This window comes from Propithecus coquereli, unplaced genomic scaffold, assembly GCF_000956105.1.
Source record: "Propithecus coquereli isolate 6110/MARCELLA unplaced genomic scaffold, Pcoq_1.0 Scaffold441, whole genome shotgun sequence".
In the NCBI taxonomy this organism is placed as follows: domain Eukaryota; kingdom Metazoa; phylum Chordata; class Mammalia; order Primates; family Indriidae; genus Propithecus; species Propithecus coquereli.
In genome coordinates this window covers 528,169-546,762 of record NW_012150186.1, presented here as the reverse complement: position 1 = coordinate 546,762, position 18,594 = coordinate 528,169, and the positions used below count along the sequence as shown (strand labels likewise).

Below are 18,594 nucleotides of genomic sequence, written 5' to 3'. Positions count from 1 at the left end.
TCCAATTAATTTCTTTCTAATTTTAGTAGAGACGGGGTCTCGCTCTTGCTCAGGCTGGTTTCGAACTCCTGAGCTCAAACAATCCGTCCGCCTTGGCCTCCCAGAGAGCTAGGATTACAGGCGTGAGCCACCGCGCCCGGCCAATAATAAAGTTTTTAATTGGTATATTAATACTGTGGACAACACAGCAGAAAAAAATCTGTGCCTCAGAGTCCTGGTCACCTGGTGGCTCATTATAAGAGAGACACTTCAAAAATCTGAAGATTAACAGCAGAAGCGTGGCATCAAAGGAACAAGGCTGCACTGTTACCGAAAGGATAGAATTTTTTTTAAAAAAAGAATATCCTATTGGAGTAGATTTCCAAAAAGCAACTATAAAGTGGGTTTCTCTAAACCCTTTTCTTATGGGGATGGGGTAGGCAGTCCCCAGGGACCACCGCTGGGCTCCACCTTGACCGGGCTCTTGCGCAGTGCAGCCAGCAGTCCGGCGGCGGTGCTCCCAGACGTGAGAACACGTGGTCAGCAACGTGAGACATTAACTTCAAATAACCAAGCATGAAAAGAACTCAAGAGTAAGAAAAATCTAGTGTTAATAACCAAAACCTCAACATTTTGTGCTAGAATCAGTTCCTTGTTACTGTGGACCACCAGAAGATGCCGAAGAGAGGAAAGGAGCATTTCTGGCAGCTGCTGTGGTCAATGACAAATGCCAGATGAAGCTTTCCACTACCCTAGATCAGAGGGCATGCCTATAAAAACCCAGAAGGCTTATTACTTACGGGCTTATTAGATTTTAGGAGCAGGAACTATGTGCCAAATTAGACATGCTGAGGACGCGCAGGTTTGATAAATCAGGTATGAGGCACGGTGAAATCAACATTGACGAAGACTAGCTGTGCACCACCTTTGGAATATGACAGCACGTGCCAACAACATCATGGAAGGCCCGAAAGGTTATTAGAGAACAATAAACTAACATGCGTGGCTGAATATTAGCAAGGGTCAGGATGAACTCACGTGAAATCTGCCCCCCAAAAGTCTAAGATTCAGGGGAGCATTTCAGATGGCAGTTCACAACTCCTCATAAATTAATGAAAGTCAGACATTAAAGTTAATAACAGCTGGAACGGATCAAGCGGAAAGAAAACGCAGCATCGGCGTACGTGTTATGTGAATTTCTTAGAGTCCATAAATTTGATATTTGGAAGGAAGAAGGGAAATGTTAGTTAGGAGAAATTTCATACTGGATTTAAATTTGCCATGGAGTCAAAGCTCTATTGTAAAAACCCCCTTGGAATCAGAAATCACCCTCAGCAGACCTAGGTCCTGCCTTTCATCTTGCTATTTTATACTTGTTGATATGTGACTTAATTGTTTTCATGTGTTGTTTCTTGCGTTCTCTCCCGAAAATATAAAATCGAGAGCCAGGGTCATATCTTTCATTCTACTGTGTGTGGAGCTTGATTAACATTGAGGAACCAATAAAAATATCTAAAAAGTCATCCTTTGTTTTCTCTAAAAGCCTTCTAAGATTTTTCCATAATTTTTGGACGATTCTAGTTATAGGTACCTTAGGGGATCATAGTCACTTTTAAAAGTCTCCATGTTAGCTTTTCTCATTTTCCCGATGTAGTGGGGGCATTGTTACAACACATGTCTTCACTACCCAGATCTAGATCCATCTCAGATCAAATCGAGTCCCCTGAAACGTAACTTTATACAGATAAGAGCTGGTATCTCACGCTTGTCTTTAAAGCAAACATCAGTCCTACCGAGGTCTTTGAGACAGAAAGGGATTCATTCCCACCTCTCCTTGAGGTCTTCGTAGATTTTCCACTCAGGGCTCCCGTGTCCGTCTACGCCCTCCTTAGCATCCTGTTTCTTCACGTTGTTGGCTTAAAGTTGCCATGTCTGTCTGCGGCCTGCATGGGCCCCGTTATCCACACGCAGTCCTTTTCATCTTTCCTTATAAATCATCCCTCCAGCCCCTTCATCACGCTTAAGATTCTTTCAGTTCGTCTGAGTTTATCTGAGACACCAAAGTCAGGAGACGTAACCCCTGTATTAGTGGGACTGTTGGACACGAAGATGTCTTTGTGCAGAAAAGGTTTGTGTTCTGTCTCTCTCTGATGTAAAGAGATATTAATAAATAAGGGGGTGCTCTCTCCCTGCCACCTCCTCTCCTGCGTAGGGCAGGGCAGTTTGCTGCCCTATGTGGGGCTGCTTAGAGGGACAGCAAGGGATTTTGCAGTGGCCTCTATGCAGCTGGTGGAACTGGCCCCAAAAAGGGCTTAGGTAGGGCCAGATACTGTATTATCTGTTGATCTGTGAAAGCTCCAATCACTTATACAGACTGTTCTTTAGAACTGCGAGTTCACACAGCGAATAGAGGTCTTTGATCCATACAGATCACCCATGTACCAAAGCCGCTGCATCATCAAGAGACGTTGGTATGGGCGCCACAGGACACAGTGGGAAACACAAAGCTTAACAAGACAGGTAGAAAAGCCTACGCATGGGACTTCCATCCCTTGGTCCCAAAACCGAGGCCTGGAACCCAAACTCAAACCGGCACCAAGGGCCACATGATATCTCTAAATCCAGTTAATTCAAGTGCTAAATGGGTTTGTGTGCAAAGTAAAGATCATGTAAGGAGGTCCTTAGCCCAGCCCTTGGTACACGGTAAATACTCCACATATAGGATCGGGGCAGTGACTACTACTACTTCCCAACACTTGTATTCCCCAAAACAGTGGGGAACGGAGAGGACTGAAGGCCTCCCATAATTAAGTGACAGATAATGTCAAGTTCTTTGCAAAAGGATTGACTAACTAGAAATATTTCATTCTCCCCCGTATAACTACACCTGGAGCCCAGAGACCACAGAGGTAGCAATGACCAGTACCTGCCTCTTCGACACTGGGGTATGTTGGAATAATGCCTGGGGACCCCTAAAACAGGGGTGGCAGCCAACCTCCCCTCCCAGACTACACACACCCGCACTCCAAGCCCCTGCCCGTCGCAGCTGGCAACACTACCACCCAGGTTTCGGGATAAAGTTTCCAAGTACTCCCCTGGCCGGGCTGATCCTGAAACACTGCCCACTTGGCCTGGCCCTTGCATAGGTCTGGACTGTCATTTTGAAGTCTCATCAGTTATGGGGCATAGGTGAAGAATCTTAGCTCTGGAGCCAAACTGTATGGGTTCAAACTTCAGTTCGGCTACTTCCAGACCATGTAAAAACCGGCAACTTTCCTCAGTCTTACTAGGCCTCAGTTTTCTCGTATGTCAAAGGGGAAATCATAACAACATCTCATAAGGTTGCTGTGGGGATTTAAGGCATTAGAAAGCAAAGCCCACGGCATAACACGTGGTGCAGACTGAGGGCTCGATTTCTGCTGGCTATGGTTTCTAACAGGGAGGGATCATTTCCCACCTGGGCCACTGCACCAGCCTGCTCAGCCACCTCCCCGATTCCACTTTCCACCTTCTCGTGAGAGTCACTGCACACCAGCCAGAGTGACATTCCTAAAACAGACATCAAACCACAGCACTCCCTTCATTGGCTTTTTGTTGGCTCACGCCCCCGACCTCATCTCTCCCAACCCCTGGCCAGACCACCACATATCCTGCTGTCTGCCCCTGGTACTCTGCCACTGCACACCTCTTCCGTAGAATGCTCTCCCCGCAGATCTTCCAGGGCTGGCTTCTTTTTGGATCCGGTTAAAAAGACACCTCCTGAGCAAGGCCTTCTATGCCCTACCCACCCCATTAAGGCACATTACTCCTACCCAAGTCTCGCCAGCACACATCACCTGGTTTATTATCCTCAGAGCACCACCTGCTATTTTCCTGTTGCAGTCTCTGCCTAGGCATTCGCTGTGTCTCCTCTGGCTGATGGGTCGGTTTTGAGAGCAAGGACCTGATTTGTCTTGGCAAACGCTGACGCCTCAGGACCCAGAATAGTGCCTGGCTCATAGCAGGCTCTCAAAAAAAAAGAAGGGAGTCTTTGAAATGAGAATATCTACGTACCCAACGGAGTGAGACTCGAAGCAGCTCACATCAGGAGTGTGATTGAAAGGGCTGGGACCCCTAGAGGCGCTCAGGTGCCTCCAATCGTTCACTGACCATCTCTCCACATCATCAGAATGTGGCAATGTGAGGGACACATACTAAGTTTAAAATCCCTAATGAAAAAGATAGAGGCCACATACAAGTGCATCCTACAGACGTGTGTGTGTGTGTGTGTGTGTGCGTGTGTGTGTATACACACATTACATAGAGAGGTAAATGGCACGTTTGATCAAAAGGGTCAACCCACTTGGTCAGGTTCATGGAGCCAAGCGGGGACCACAGAAGCCAAGTCAGAGCGGATGACAGGTCCCGTGGCAGGAAGTGAGGTCATAGGAAAGCCAGCGTTATCGTGTTACTCTCCCCTCACCTAGGGACCTGGGGGTACGGGAGCATGACATTGCTTACAAAGGGGAAACGCAGGGATAAGAGAAAGGAAATGCGAAACTTGCCCAATTTGAGAGCAGGCTTATTCCACAAAAGCAAACCAAAAGAGAAGCAGTGTTTGTTTCTCAGCATCCCCCACGTGCACTTCTCTGCTCCTCCCTAAATTACCTAGGAAACAGGCGCCTCCTTTTATTCCACTCCCAAGTCAGGAGCACAATCAGGATGCAGATTCAGGGCCCCCCAGTGGAAGACATAAACACCCAGCTTCCTAGAGCAGGCTCCCTCTGACCCACACAATGTGCACTGATTAGGCCTGCGCTCCCCACAGAGAGGCCTCCTGCCTCCTCCTCCTCCGGGTCCCACCCTCTCCCAGGAGACTCAGTCCTGGCCCAATTGCAGGCTCACTCCACTAATGCACGTCTTTGTTCTCATTTTCCCCTGGCGGTGTCAGCTACTGGATTTCTCAGCTGAATTTCACTTTGTTATTTCTGGACCCTACTCCAAACTCACCGTGGTCCCGTTGCACGATTTCTCTAGCCTGACTGATGTGAGGGGATTTGGGAGTTTTCCAATAAAATAAAACTCAAGAGTTCTTTTTTATTGTGAACATTGTATGTTGAAGTTAAAACATGTCTTGATACATAAAACTTTAAATTCGTTAGAAATGAAGTCACATTTATGTCCTATGTTTGGGATCTGTAGTTTGGGATCAAGATATTGTGGTTATTGAGGTTATCTAATACACATCAGCTCAGCAGGTGGGGAACAAGTAGACATGGATTTCGTTGTCTTCAAGGGAATATGTGACATGCACAAAGGGAGGCAGCCGCACATCCCTAAAGACCAATGAGAGAGTAGCCAGCCAGAGAAGTCAGGAGGGAGCTCTGGGATAGGAATCTCATGTGGGCAAGTCAGAAGGCAGAGGTCAATTAAACTCTCTGCGACAGAGAAACTTAGGTTAGTTACGAGAAATATAGGTACCCAAAGGTCTGTTGAAAAAGCCATGAAACAAGTCTTGGGATTCACACAGGACTCAACGCAGAGGAGGAGCAGAAGCCCGCTTGCCTGCACCTCGGCGGCCTGTCTCCTGTCACTCCCCTCCTGAAATCTACCCTCCAACCACAGATTCTTCTCAGGTCCTGGAAGGTGTCAAATTTTTCTTTGGCATCCAGGCCTTTGGACATATTCCCTTTACCTAGACTATTCTCTCCTCATTTCTTTGTCCAGGGCTTAGTTCAGATGTCACCTCCTTCAGGAAGCCTTCTGGGCTGTGAAGTCTGGGTAAGGCATGTCTCTCACCTGCTCCCAAAGGACCCTGCACTGTCTCCTCTGACATCTCCTTTGTGTTGGCTTTTTGAATGGGCTTGTCTACTTATCTGTGTTCCACCAGCCTGAAGCTCCACAGAAGCAGGGACTTGCTCACTTTTCAGTAGGTAGGCAACACTCAGTAACACATGCTCAATTAACAAATGACTGACAGAATGAACAAAAAAAAAGGACAGCTGAATGGATCAAATGGAATCTTTCGTCATTTTGTTCTAAGAAGAAGAAATTCATCAAAAACTGAGGTAAATGGAAAGCCTGGACACGTCCCCATAAGTGAAGGCGTTAGGAAGATAAGAAGACTTTATTTTAAAAGGAGACCAAAGTCTTTACCAAAGTAAAGACCCAAATTTAAAACCTTAAAGAATCGAGGAAGCTATATCCTTTTCAAGGAGAACCATGAGAATCCAAACTATATCAGAACATAGCAACAAAACAGAGTAATGAAATGCCGGATTGCTTACTCTGTATTAATACAAACTGTGAAAGGCACAAAGAAGGAAAAGGAAGCCCTCCCCCTAAGAAGTATGAGGATACAAATGAACAGGTACAAGATCAAGAAAGCTAAGGCAGGAAGGGAGATTGCAGCTTTCAAGAGACATCAAAGGTAACGTTCTTTAATTATACAAGAAAAAGGAGGAGGGCCAAGGATAATCTTGCCTCTATCAGAAAACAGGAGGGAAAGCTGTTAGCAGACACCTATGAAATGGCAAGAGTTGCAGTGTTTCTCATGCTTTACTCTAGGAAGGAGGAAACAAGGGAGGGGTGGAAAGAGACCCTAAGAAACTATTTAAAAAGTACCATTTGGGTGGGTACAAAATTAGAAAAGGTAAATAGTTACGTAGAATCTTTAAACAACTGGATTCATGATCCTAAATTGAGCTGTAGATGGGCCTCCTGTTAGCATGGCCCACACACATACTTAGACACAGACAGGTTGGGAAGGTGTTACCAAAATATGAATCGCCTGAGAAGCTACTGAAGATAAGATAAATCACTGAAATTTGGAAAAGGGTGAAAACAAGCATTATGCTCACCTTAACTACGGGAAAATACCTACCTGCTCAATATTAGATGGCATCATGAAAGACAGGTGGCACTTCTGTATTAATCCCACAGTACATAAGAAGAGGATCCCCACCCAAGTCTACAACGCACTGCCAACATACCCCACAGGACCACTATCCATCTCTTACGAGCATCCTAGCAACTGTAAATGTGCCACATGTGTGTGGAAGCAAATACTTTTGATGTTTTAAAAATGCAGAATTTATAAATGTATAAATGTATCATAAATACTTCATATCTTGTCCACTCTCAGGGAGGACTGGGTGACTACGTTTGGATGCGAGGTTGCATGTAATGACTGAGCTGTAATTTCCAGATTGCCAAGTAGCCGCCTCTGATGGACATGCTGTGGACAAAGACTGTCTGGAACTTCCTCTCTGGTGTGGCTGCGATCAAGCAACCTAGCAGCACTTTCTAAAGGAGACGGGGCCACTGCGTACAGGCAACACAAGGAAGTAGCTGTGCTGTGTTTAAAGGCAAGAACTACATGACTACTCAGTGTCCAGGGTAAGAAAACATCTTCATAAGATGGTACTTAGGGAAGACTTTCAAAGGAGGTGGGTCTTCAGACAGGCCTTGAAGGCAAGGAGGAAAGCAGAGAACCAGAGCAGGAGAAATGACCATATAAGTCGGTGACAAGAGCAGTGGCCCAGAGCAGTGGCCAAAGGGAGTCTGGGCAGCAGTGGGAGAAAGGGCTGGACCCAACCAGCCAAGTAATTTTCTCCAGAAAACATGGTCTCCCTTAGTCTTTTCCTTCTCTTCCTTATCTGCAAGGTCTTCAAGCTTCTCCCACTTCCTTCTAATAAGTTTATTCCCAAAATTCATGAACAAAATCAATAAATAATTTTTCCAAATCCTACGGTACTTTTCTCACCCTTGGTTGCGGGTTTTCACTCACCATCTCCCAAGACCGAGATACATCCCAGTCATGTCGGATACAAGAGTAGTCAAGATTCACTGGCAAGGGTTCAAATCTGGAACCCTAAGAATTATCCCTAACTTTCTCCTGCCTTTTTCAAAGTTGCCTTGTAATGTAGTTCTTTAAGAGTCTGTGGCAGTGGCTCACTGTTTCTAGTCTTAAAACATGACCTCTAGGTTGTTGAAAGAAAGCCAGGTCATTATAATGAATTTCTAAGAGAAAGACAAGAATAAGCAGGGAACTATTCTTAAGCTCACAAATAAGAGTTTTGCAGAGATTTGTAGACTTGTTGGGATGTGCTCACTCCACCGCCCCTGTGAGTCAAGACTCACAGCTGAGGGAGCAAGATGCCTTAGCAAAGCCCCGGACTATGACCCAACATCAGTCTTTCTGGTTAAACAATCTGATTTTCAAAGGGGGAGGGGGGAAATAAACCCAAAGCATTCCTGACTGGCTCATCAACTGTTCTCCAAAGAGGTAAAAGACAGTCTGGATGAGAATGGAACCGTGTGCTCAGGGAACTGTCACTGCTGTTGCGGTTTGGTCAACACAACACTGTTCATTTGTGCCTTTAGGCATTTCTGTCTCTCACAGTCTCAAGATGACACCTGATAGTAAAAGAAATGTGAGCAGGTGCACCTGTTAAATATGTAAAATATACATCTCCTCTTCTACCCACCCAGAAGATGTATTTCTTGGGGAAAGTCACCTAATATAAAAACAGGTAGAAAAAAATCTTGCATGCATTTTTTTAGCACACAAGAACGCAAGTGGGCTCAGCACAACAGCTTTCCATAGAAAATAAATGCAAGCCAATTAAAAATTCAGTTTCTTTTCTTTAAGCTAATTCCTCAGGTTTTGCTAATTAGCAACTAATAGTTCTGTCATCTGAGCTGGGGAACATACGGAAGAATACCAGAGGTATGTTTTCAATCAAAGCATTTGCATGAAGGATTGAATCATATTTTCCATGAGGAATTACTGCTTGGGAGCGGTTAGGGGCATAAGAAAGGCAGTCTTCATACAACTATAAAATTATAAAAGAGACCTGAAACTTTAAAAAAAGAGGCACCCTCTGCCCCTTTGAACAAATCCAGCAGAGGCCCTCCATGACATGTGAATCCAAGAAACTTCGCACAAAGATCCCTGCAGAATAGTTAAGAGAACTAGACTCTTTACATTAAGATGGAAGACAACGAAACACATGTTTTCTGTAAGAGGGAAGAGAATAAAAGTTAAGTGTCGGCCAGGGTACAGGAATGCTTTAACTGTTATGTCACCTGCCTTTGCAAGTTTATCAAACAATGAATGCATGGCAGTAAATGAAAGCAGCCAGCGATGAGGGTTTGAAATATCTGGCTGCAGACGGAGGACAGGCAGAAGAAAACTGCTGAGAAATCCTCGGGCAGGAGATGAGGGTTCTTACCCCGACTCCAGGACCAGCACATCAGGCCCCCAAATCCAGCCCCTCCCACACTCGCCCAAATTATAAAGAGCTAGCGGTCCCATGGCTGAGAGCCTGTCAGCACCACGCCGTGTCTGAGCCATGCAGCCTGAACGTCTACTCTCTCACCCTGATGTACAGCCCATCCACGCAACCCCTCGTGAGAGAATACCCGCCCCCCGCCCCCTGGGAGGATTTTATTCCAAACATATGTTGTGGATGTTTGAAGTGTCCGCTATCCCTGAGTTTTCTTTTTTCTCTTCTTTTTAAGTCAAACCCACAAAACCTAAAATACGTTGAATTCTGCCTAACTACAATTTGTGAAGATGCAACATTGCATGCCCAAGTATAACAAGATCTTGTGCAATAAAAATTTTACAGATGTCCTTCTGAAGGGGAAAACAAAAAACGGTTTTCCCTTTTCCGGTCTTACAGGAAGCCTGCCCACACTTTAGAAATACAAAGTCAGTATATATAGAAGCACAAATTAGGCATCTTGGAAAGTCTACATTTTCCAACCACAGAAAAACGAAGGAATTACTGTGAGTGTTCACACGGCCAGCCTGCTGGACTAGAGGTGTCTTTTCTCTCGAACAGCCCCGTGAAGCTGGCAGACAGCTCAAGAGAAAGGGGGATGGCCTCAGAAGATGTCTCTGAACCTTGAGCTACTGAGGTCTGCTGTGGGCTTGTGTTGCTGACGGTGCCACAGGACCCAGACACGCTACACCCCCAAGGTAAACAAATGTGATCAAAACTGTAAAAGGGGGGTATTTCCTCATACACAAAAAAATTTTAGGAAATTTATCACCTTGAGTTTCCATCAATCATTAGCTTGCCTGGATAATTAAATCCATATGAGGTTGATAGATTTTATAATAAAGTATCTTAAAAATACTTGTGATACCAGCAGAAAAGTAAATAATCCAATAGGGCTCTAGAAAAAGTCAAGTCGTATCCTATCCAACCCTGAGGCTTAGTTTAGGATATCTTTAAATTATTTAATGTGAATAATACATTGCACCTTTTATTTTCTCACATATATTAAGTTTGCATTGGTTACAGAAAACATTTTCTGCCAGGAATTTAAAATGCTGTGACTTCTCAAACTCATTTAAAAGCTTTACAATGTCTTCACTTACAAAATAGGAAAAAAAAAAATTATAGTCGGTCTACTGAGGGTCACTGAAAAAGAATTATGTTCGAGGTCACAGTGCAGAGTTCTAATCACACCAACCCTTTTCCTCAGGGTTACAGTCCCCTCAACTTCTAATTTGTGTTTACAGACAGATACTGGTCTTAGGGAGGAGGTGACCAGGTAGGGCAGAAAAAAAAACCAGTCTACACTAAACCAAACCAACTTCAATACTCACAAATGTGACTTGGTTTGGAGACTGAACTAATCACACTGTGATGATGATGAGGAGGAGGAGGAAGGAAAACAGAAGGAACAAAAGAAGAGGAGGAAGAGAAGAACTACCTTAATGATTCTGAGGCACTTACTATGTGTCAGAGATTTTACTAAATACCTTATTTGCATCGTCTCCCTGAATTCTCACAAGAACACCATGGACCAAGCAGTCACACTATCACTCCCATTCAACAGTGAGGAAATGATTCTTAGAGACATCAGCACACTCGGTCAAGGTCACATAGCTAGTAAGTGACAAAGCTAGAACTTGAACCCAAAGCCCCTGAGTCCTGAGCCAATCAGTATAATCCCCAGGACTCCCTGTCTATATTATATATGTAATAATTTATTTGAGACCAATTTAGAGAGCACACTAAGGTGGTAGGCCAAAATCACATTTGCCACTTGGTTACAGACAACTCAATATAGTTTATAAGTTATCACACAATTTTAACACTGAGTAGCACAATACAGTGGGAAAATCTAAAGAATCACCAACTTATGGGTGCTGTGCCCTCAAAACAGGTTGTCAATGATGCCTCCCAATCCCCCTGAGAGCCCTCCAGGGCCCAGGGTTAGTTAATACGGAGTTGGAGGTCCAGGAGCTGTGTCATACACATGCCAGTGAGAGAGCGTGAGGGTCCCAGGTGTGGAGGGAGCCCAGGCCCTCAAATGATGGCACAGGATTTAATGGGGAAACCATTAAAACAAACGGACCAAGAATAAGCTGCAAGTTGAATGGCACAGAGAGAAAGTTAACGGTTATCTGCCCACTATCATCAGCCGAAAAAGAAGTACTCATCAGCTGTCCTGACTAATTAAATACCTCACTAATTAGTGGGCATCTGGAAAAGAAAACAAAGCATAAATATGAGATGGGAAAAGTTTGTGTTCACACATAAGAACAGAAACAATGCAGGGACCTCGTGGCCAAGAATCTAGACTGGATTTATTTTTAAAGTAAGTCTACTATCAGGGCACATAAATATAGGTAGGAAGTATATAGCAGTCCTTACATTTTCTGCATGGAGGGCATTTAAAAGAGACAATAAAAATACAATGCAGAAAACTTAGGGATGTGCTCAGAGACATATATCCTGCCAACACTCTTTTAAGCCTTCATTCCTAAAAGAAAAGAAGAATAAAATAAAACTAAACAAACCTTGAATGAGGGAAGGAATGTGCCCAGTACCCCTCCTCCTTATTTCTGTATCTATAGAAACAACCACTGCAGCAATAGGACTGATAAGCACTTTTTAAACAGAGAAGTTGTAGCCTTTTTTAAAAGCTCCGAAGAATCCATAAAGCCATTCCCTCCACGCTTCTGATCACTTTTTAAAAATGGTTTCTCCACTTGAAAAAATAATGTATCTTCCATTTTTTCCAACAATGTAATCTGGTGGGGGGGGGGGCAGGAGTCGCTGAGACTTAAGGTTGTGCAAGGCCCTTTGATCTGATGAGTGAGCATTCCCCTTTGCTTCAAGCCAACTAATGAAGGGATGAAATTAGCTTTTATCCTGGGCACTTTCTTGAGCAAAATAACATGCACTAATCAGCTGTCCTCACTAATCAGTCATCTGGCTAATGACCTTTTGCCTTAAAACACTAAAATTTTTGAATGATGTGGAAAAAGGGAAACACAAACCAGTCCCCCTCTCTGGAGCTCAATGGATCATCTGGAATTGGAGCCGGGAAGGTTAAATGGCAAGTCTGTATCCTGGCAAGGTGATAAATCTGCAATCAAGACCTGCAAGCTTTGGCACCTCAATGTGAACTTCATTACTCCACAACCAAATTGTATTTGTTAAGTAGAAACAGGCCCGAAATAAACTCGACCCTTATACATTTTTCTTTATATTCTGCCTTTGGAGAAAACCATCATATACTTGTGTTCAAAGTCCTCCTTAATTTCTTAAATGTTACTAGTGCTGAAAAGGAGCTTCTAACGTTTCTGGCATGCTAGTTAGAAAGGAGAGTAGAGTATACAGAAAAATCTTCCAGATTAAAGAATTCAGCACTGATTTGTTAAATGAGGTTTGTTTTAACAAATCATTAAAAATGGGAATAAATGATGAAATCATTAAATCAAAGATCACTGAAAATGGGAATAGCTGCTCTTAAAGACTTCTAATGCAGCCCACTTTAATAACTTCCCACCATCAACCAATTTTTCTCCTGCAGCATCTACTTGGATGGAGCAACTCTCGTTCTAGGTCTCAGGAGAGGTCCATGGGGTCTAGCCACAAATGGGCCACTTTCCTGAAAGGCCTGCAGTTGCTTAGAGAGATAAGAAAATGGCTCTCTCCAAAGACAAACAAACAAACAAAAAAGAATGAACAGGAAGTAGGAAAAGTGAGAAAAGTGGAAAGAAAATTAAACATTTTTATAAATTATGCAAGCCAAATAATTCCTAAAGCTTGCTCACTGTCTCACACACACACACACACACACACACACACACACACACACACACACACACACACGGCCTTCCCCGCGGCTCCCGGAACAAGTGCCAACTGGCAGAAAGGACTTACGGTAGTGAGGCTCCATGTAGCCATTCCTGGGGTCCATGGCGAACACGGTCCCGCGGTAGGGCACGGAGGGCTCGGCCAGGTGCGGCAGGGATCCATGGATCTCCTTCTTGATCAACGAGGCCCTCTCGTCACTCGATGTTGAGGGTTCCTCACTGATTTTGCTGAGACCCTGGACACTCTGTGGCTGCATAGTGATTGCGTTTCTTCTCTCTCTGTGGTAAGTCTGTCCAGGACTTTCATCCTCTGAAGAAAGAAGGAAAATGAAACACTCCGTAAGCCACCTTAAGGAGCGATTAAAAAACAGTAATTCATTAGGTCTCCCTCCAGCCCTCCCCCCAAAAGTAGAAGCAAGTCTCTTTCTCATTCATGGCAACTTTGAAAGCTCTACACCTGTGGTGGGATATTTGCAAGACAAAACTGCTTATGAATGAGGGTCCAAAATACATAAATACACAGGGAAAGACAAAGGGAGCAGGAAATGGGCCCATTAAACAGGATCCGCAAATTAGCATCACCGGCTCCTGGCGGAATCTGCCAGGGAGGCTTTCCCTCGTGGACTTGCCAGCATCTGAGGTCTCACGTGGAACTGAGTGTGCGGCTTCCGTCTGCCTGAGGATGCTGGGCCTCTGGGGCAACTCGAAGCCCAGCTACCCCATAAGGCTCTGGGTGGCTGGCGGGGTGGGGGAGGGGTCCTTTATTCCTCAGAGGATGACCTGTTAGAAAATACTCCAAGAGCTTTCCTGGTTTGGTTTGGTTTGGTTTGGTTTGAATTAGATTTATAATCCACCAAGAGGTTTAGCAGAGCCAGAAATGGAACAGAAAACCCATTGGTGACAAGGGATAAAGGTGCCAATCATGAAAACCTACAGCCTCTTGGGAGACACTCCCAGCTTCTTCTGACCACACAGCAAAGTTGAGAACTAAGAAAAAACTGTGAAACTAAAAGTCCAGGTATGAGATGGTTCTGAAGGAAGGTATGAGGGATGTTGATACCTGTCCATGCTCTGGTGGGGTCCATACATTTCTTCAAATGTGTAATAAAGAGCTCGAAGAAATTCCCCATATAGTTGATATTCTAGCTCCCTAATACTCCAGTCCCCTTTGATCTGTAAGAACTTTCCATCTATCCACTAGGGTTCTCTGCAAATGGGATTAAATGACCTTTCTATTATGTAACAGATCAAAGAATCGATGCATAAAATTAAACCACACTGTCCATCTGAACCCACCACAAGTGGACAGATTCATCTGTTAGAATCACACACGCGCTCTAAACTACGTACTCCTAAACAAGTTCTACATTTAATCCACACACTGTGCTCTGGTAGATAAATACTGATGGAAAAAAGCTGTCCCAACACCACTTAGACATCTAATTTAAAAACTGTTTCCTATTCCTTATCTTAAAAAAATAAAGAACAAAAACTCTATTTAGGCATAAATAATACTGTTGCGAATTTTAGATGAACAGATTGGAACATATCTTATTCCGTATACAAACTTATCTTCAAAGTAATCTATAAAGCAGATATGACTAGCTAAGGACCAAAAAAACCCAGAAAAATTATGCTTTAGCCATTTCATAACCCTGTTCAAATTCAGAAGAAAGTAGAGTTATAAACACAGACAAGGATAAAAATACAAACTAAAAATAACAACTACTATTCGTGTTGACTAAGGATTTGAACTACCTAAAGCAAGTAGCGACTTGAGTCCTTTTCTGCCTGTAAGACTTGAAAAATAAGCAATGTATTGTTTTACCCTAGTAAATGACTTGCAAAATAGAATAGACAATGAAATACGTTTCAGTCTCTACAGTGAATTTGCTGACTACTGCAAGGTAACTGTGAAATATTATTTTAGTATTGTTTTGTGCAGATCCTTACCCCAAACCCCATAATTAAGAGGTAAGTTACAAGTTTAATCTATCAAATAATGACAACAAAAAAAATGGTGAATTCCCACATTTTCACATTGATCTTTATAAAAGCAATTCAAACCATGCTTTTGGTAATTTTAAAACAAATTACAAAAGAAAACTTAATTATTATTTTCCCTTCTAATACTCTCAGGCATTAGTCTACCCTCGTACTTCATTAGCAGAAAAGTTGCAGGCTATAGAATGAGGATTTTGCAGTTATGTAAAAGCAAAAGGGAGTCAAAAACACTAAAACTTAGGTCAGTTTTATAAAAATTCCTATAACCTACAAATGGCCCGAAGTCATATTTTCCACTAATTTGCACTCTGTATAAAGACTTTATTTCAAATTTCAACCTAAAGTGAACTTCTAGCATTGAGGTGCAAATTCTGTAGAATGGGACCTTCATTTAGAGGCCAGAAAACCCTCAGTCAGAGGGGCTGTGACGCATAATTAGCATTCTCCGGAAAAGATGAATAACTCAGCCCTGCTAATCTGTTCCAGGTTTGAAACAGGATTTCCTTGACTTAATCTTCCTCGAAGAAATTAACTTTTCTTCTCTTAAAACTGCAGCCCTATAATAAACTCAGCATCTTAGAAACTATGTCTTTATGATGAGCATTTGAATCCAACTTCACGAATAATTGAATAATGAGTATGGTCTGGCCAGAGGGTCTTCCCACCCCCCCCACCCCCCGCAACCTCCTGAGAGAATGAAGTAGAGATGTGAGGAGGGAACTGAGTGGAAACAGGGGTGCTTTTTAGCTACATGATTTTCTTAATGAGAGTTAACCCAACAAGTGTGATTATTAAAGTTATAACAAGAAGTAACCAGAGTTCAAATATTTAATACAGGAAAAAATTAAGTTATTCCCTTAGTAAAGTTAAATGCAGGCAAGAATTTTTTTTTAATGTGGAAACTTTCATCAGAAGACTTAACTTATACAATAGCCAGTGCTACTACATTTTTACCCAGCCAGCCCCCCAACCCCTACTTCCAAAACTCCAGCAGATTTTTCCTGACGTTTTACCTCACGTACTGAGTTGCTTCTGATGGGCATTCAGATGAAAACTTGACAGTACACACGCTCCAGAACACAAACAGCTAGGAGGCTTGCAAGCACTCCGTATAGAGTGAAAGGGAAACTTTCCAAGCAGTATTCCTGCCTGCTCTTATAAATTTAGCAACCACTTCAGCAAGCCAAAAGACGAAAGCTGTCTAATCTTGTTCAGTCGAGCCGAGTTGTTCAATAAAGTTTGAGAGTCAGTGCAGACAGGCTACGCCAGGCCAAATTATTGACAGAAACACACTGTCCACCATGGCAACAAGCAGAAGTCTGCTGCAAAAATGTAAGCAAACAGCCCACTGCTCCAAGAGCATCTGCCAATGGACTTTAACAGCCAAACACAAGGCAACTGTTCGTCCTTCTCTATGTCTAACAGCTGCAAGCTCGGGGGTCAAACCGAAACATGCAATTCACTAAAAACTTTCAGGAAAAAATGACTTTAAATACTGTCATCATAATCCCACTTTGTACCTCCTCCTTTTTGTATATCCGTGCTCAAGTGGAAGTTAACATATTCCTTCCTGCCCCCAAACGGAGAGTGCCCGGCACATCACGTTTTAGAAACCGTCCCTGATTTCCCAAACTCATCCAAAAGCAACCAGCGTTGAGTCAGACACACTTCGTGCCAGAAACTCAGAAAAATCAAAAGTCCCTTCATTGCGAATAGTGCTTAGGACATCTGTAATAAAGAAAGGAAGCACGCTGCTGCATGAAGCAAGACTCGAACAGGCACCCTCGTGCACTCGCTCCCAAACTCCAGTACAATTTCTCTTGGTAACGGAGGAAACAAGTTCTTTTTCACCCAGGACTTGAGAGAAAAGTTTCAGGCAATTCTTCCAACATAAAAACAGAACTCTGCCAGCCATCACTAACTAGGGACACCTTCTGCCACCTAACAAAATTAGCTGATTAGGAGCTCACAGTACACGTGTTTGCCCCTTTTCCCCCCTTAACATCAATTTTCCACTGTTCCCTTAAATCCCGTTTTAATACCCTTACTCCTCTCTTGCCTCAAGACCGAGAGACACGGAGTGTAAGAGAACACACAATACTTACAACACGGTCCCCAGGCTCTGCTAGCTACTTTCTGCCAACTTCTGCTGGTGAGCCTTCTCTAGCTGTGCAGACCCTCTAGGAACCTTCTCGGTGTCTCTCTGCCTCCCTCTCCCTCTCCCTCTCCCAGGCAGTGCTGCTCCCATTAGAGGAATTAAAAGTGGTTGGAGCCATGCTAAATTTAACAAGCTCATTAGTATTCTTTCTGAGTGCTTCCGAGTGAACTCTCCCTATTCAAGCCGCTCTCTTCAGCAGAAGGGTCAGGCGGCTAATCATTAAATCAAACTAATGTCACCCTATCACAATCAGCCCGAGAGAAGGAGGGTTTATTATTTCAGTTTATGCTAAATAAACGGTTTTACAAATGGTCCCCAAGCAAGGTCAACAGCAGCTTCAATTACAAGACAAACTTAACAAGAGTTGCTATAAACCAAGTACTCTGTATTGACTTAAGAACAGGCACGGCTCCACATATTGCCACTAGCAGGATTGTACAGGAATGCATATTGTAAAATAAAGGAAGGGGTGAGCTTTTTTCTTTGCCAGAATTTGCGACTGCACAGCGACTCCTCATTCACCTCTCTCCAACCAGCTAGCCGCTCAGCTCAATTCACCCCACACAAAGGCTGGAGCCCAGACCTCAATGGACCGAGTGAAACATGTTCAAAACTAGGCTCTCTATTGTGACTGAATTTCTTAACATCTTTTCAAAAAGCGGAGAATGCCTTGAGGCTAAAGGAAGAAACAGGCTAATGGTGAATTGGGAATTCTGAGCAAATTTCAGAGCCCTTTCCTCCTAGCTTTTGAGGTTGAAAGCAAGCTCTTTCCTTTCAAGTTTCAAAGTCCTTTTTCCTCCCGCAGTGTCACAGAAGGATTTGAAAAGAAGGTAATTGTGCTCGCAGTCTCCCTGATCAGAGCTTACGTCCTATTTCTGGTATTTCGGAATACTTCTTGCAATAATAGTGCATATAGCTCAATCCCTTAACCGGCCTGCACTCTGCAATTGCTCATTAAATGAACAATTGCGGGTATAAAATGCCTTTTATGTTCAAGGTCTGGATATAAGATAAGCATTCTAGGACTCTAAATTTGGTTTACTAAGGAAACTCTCCATCATTAAATTACAAAACTGAAGTCAGAATATCAGGCTTTCCCAGAAAAGTGGCACTCAGGTTGCAGTGTGCCAAAATGAAGGGCGGATGGGGGGCGGGAGGGGGCACCAAGATGTTAAGGGGGAGAAAAGAAGGCTGGATACTCAGATTTCTAGCCCAATGGGATTCTAACAAGAAATTCACGTTTCTGTATTTAAGGTCTGAGTTTGTGAAACCTCCTAATTTCTATATTGAATGATACAATAAAGTCATCTTCAAATGAATTAAAACACAGGACTGAGGCTCCCTA

General features: G+C 43.4%; 1 protein-coding gene across 2 annotated transcripts in view; it reads right to left on the bottom strand.

Moving 5' to 3' along the window:
• The window catches only part of GLI3 (GLI family zinc finger 3), a 270,462-nt gene that overhangs the window by 162,981 nt on the left and 88,887 nt on the right, over positions 1–18,594 (bottom strand). The window contains exons 1-2 of one of the 2 annotated variants that reach the window (XM_012654530.1): positions 17,197–17,296; positions 13,155–13,397 (exon numbers count right to left, since the gene is read on the bottom strand). In XM_012654530.1, coding sequence (XP_012509984.1) covers positions 13,155–13,344 — 190 coding nt within the window. In that variant the 5' untranslated portion in view covers positions 13,345–13,397; positions 17,197–17,296. Of the gene's footprint in view, positions 1–13,154; positions 13,398–17,196; positions 17,297–18,594 lie in introns of those variants that run through there. The other variant, XM_012654529.1, reaches the window with a different exon arrangement.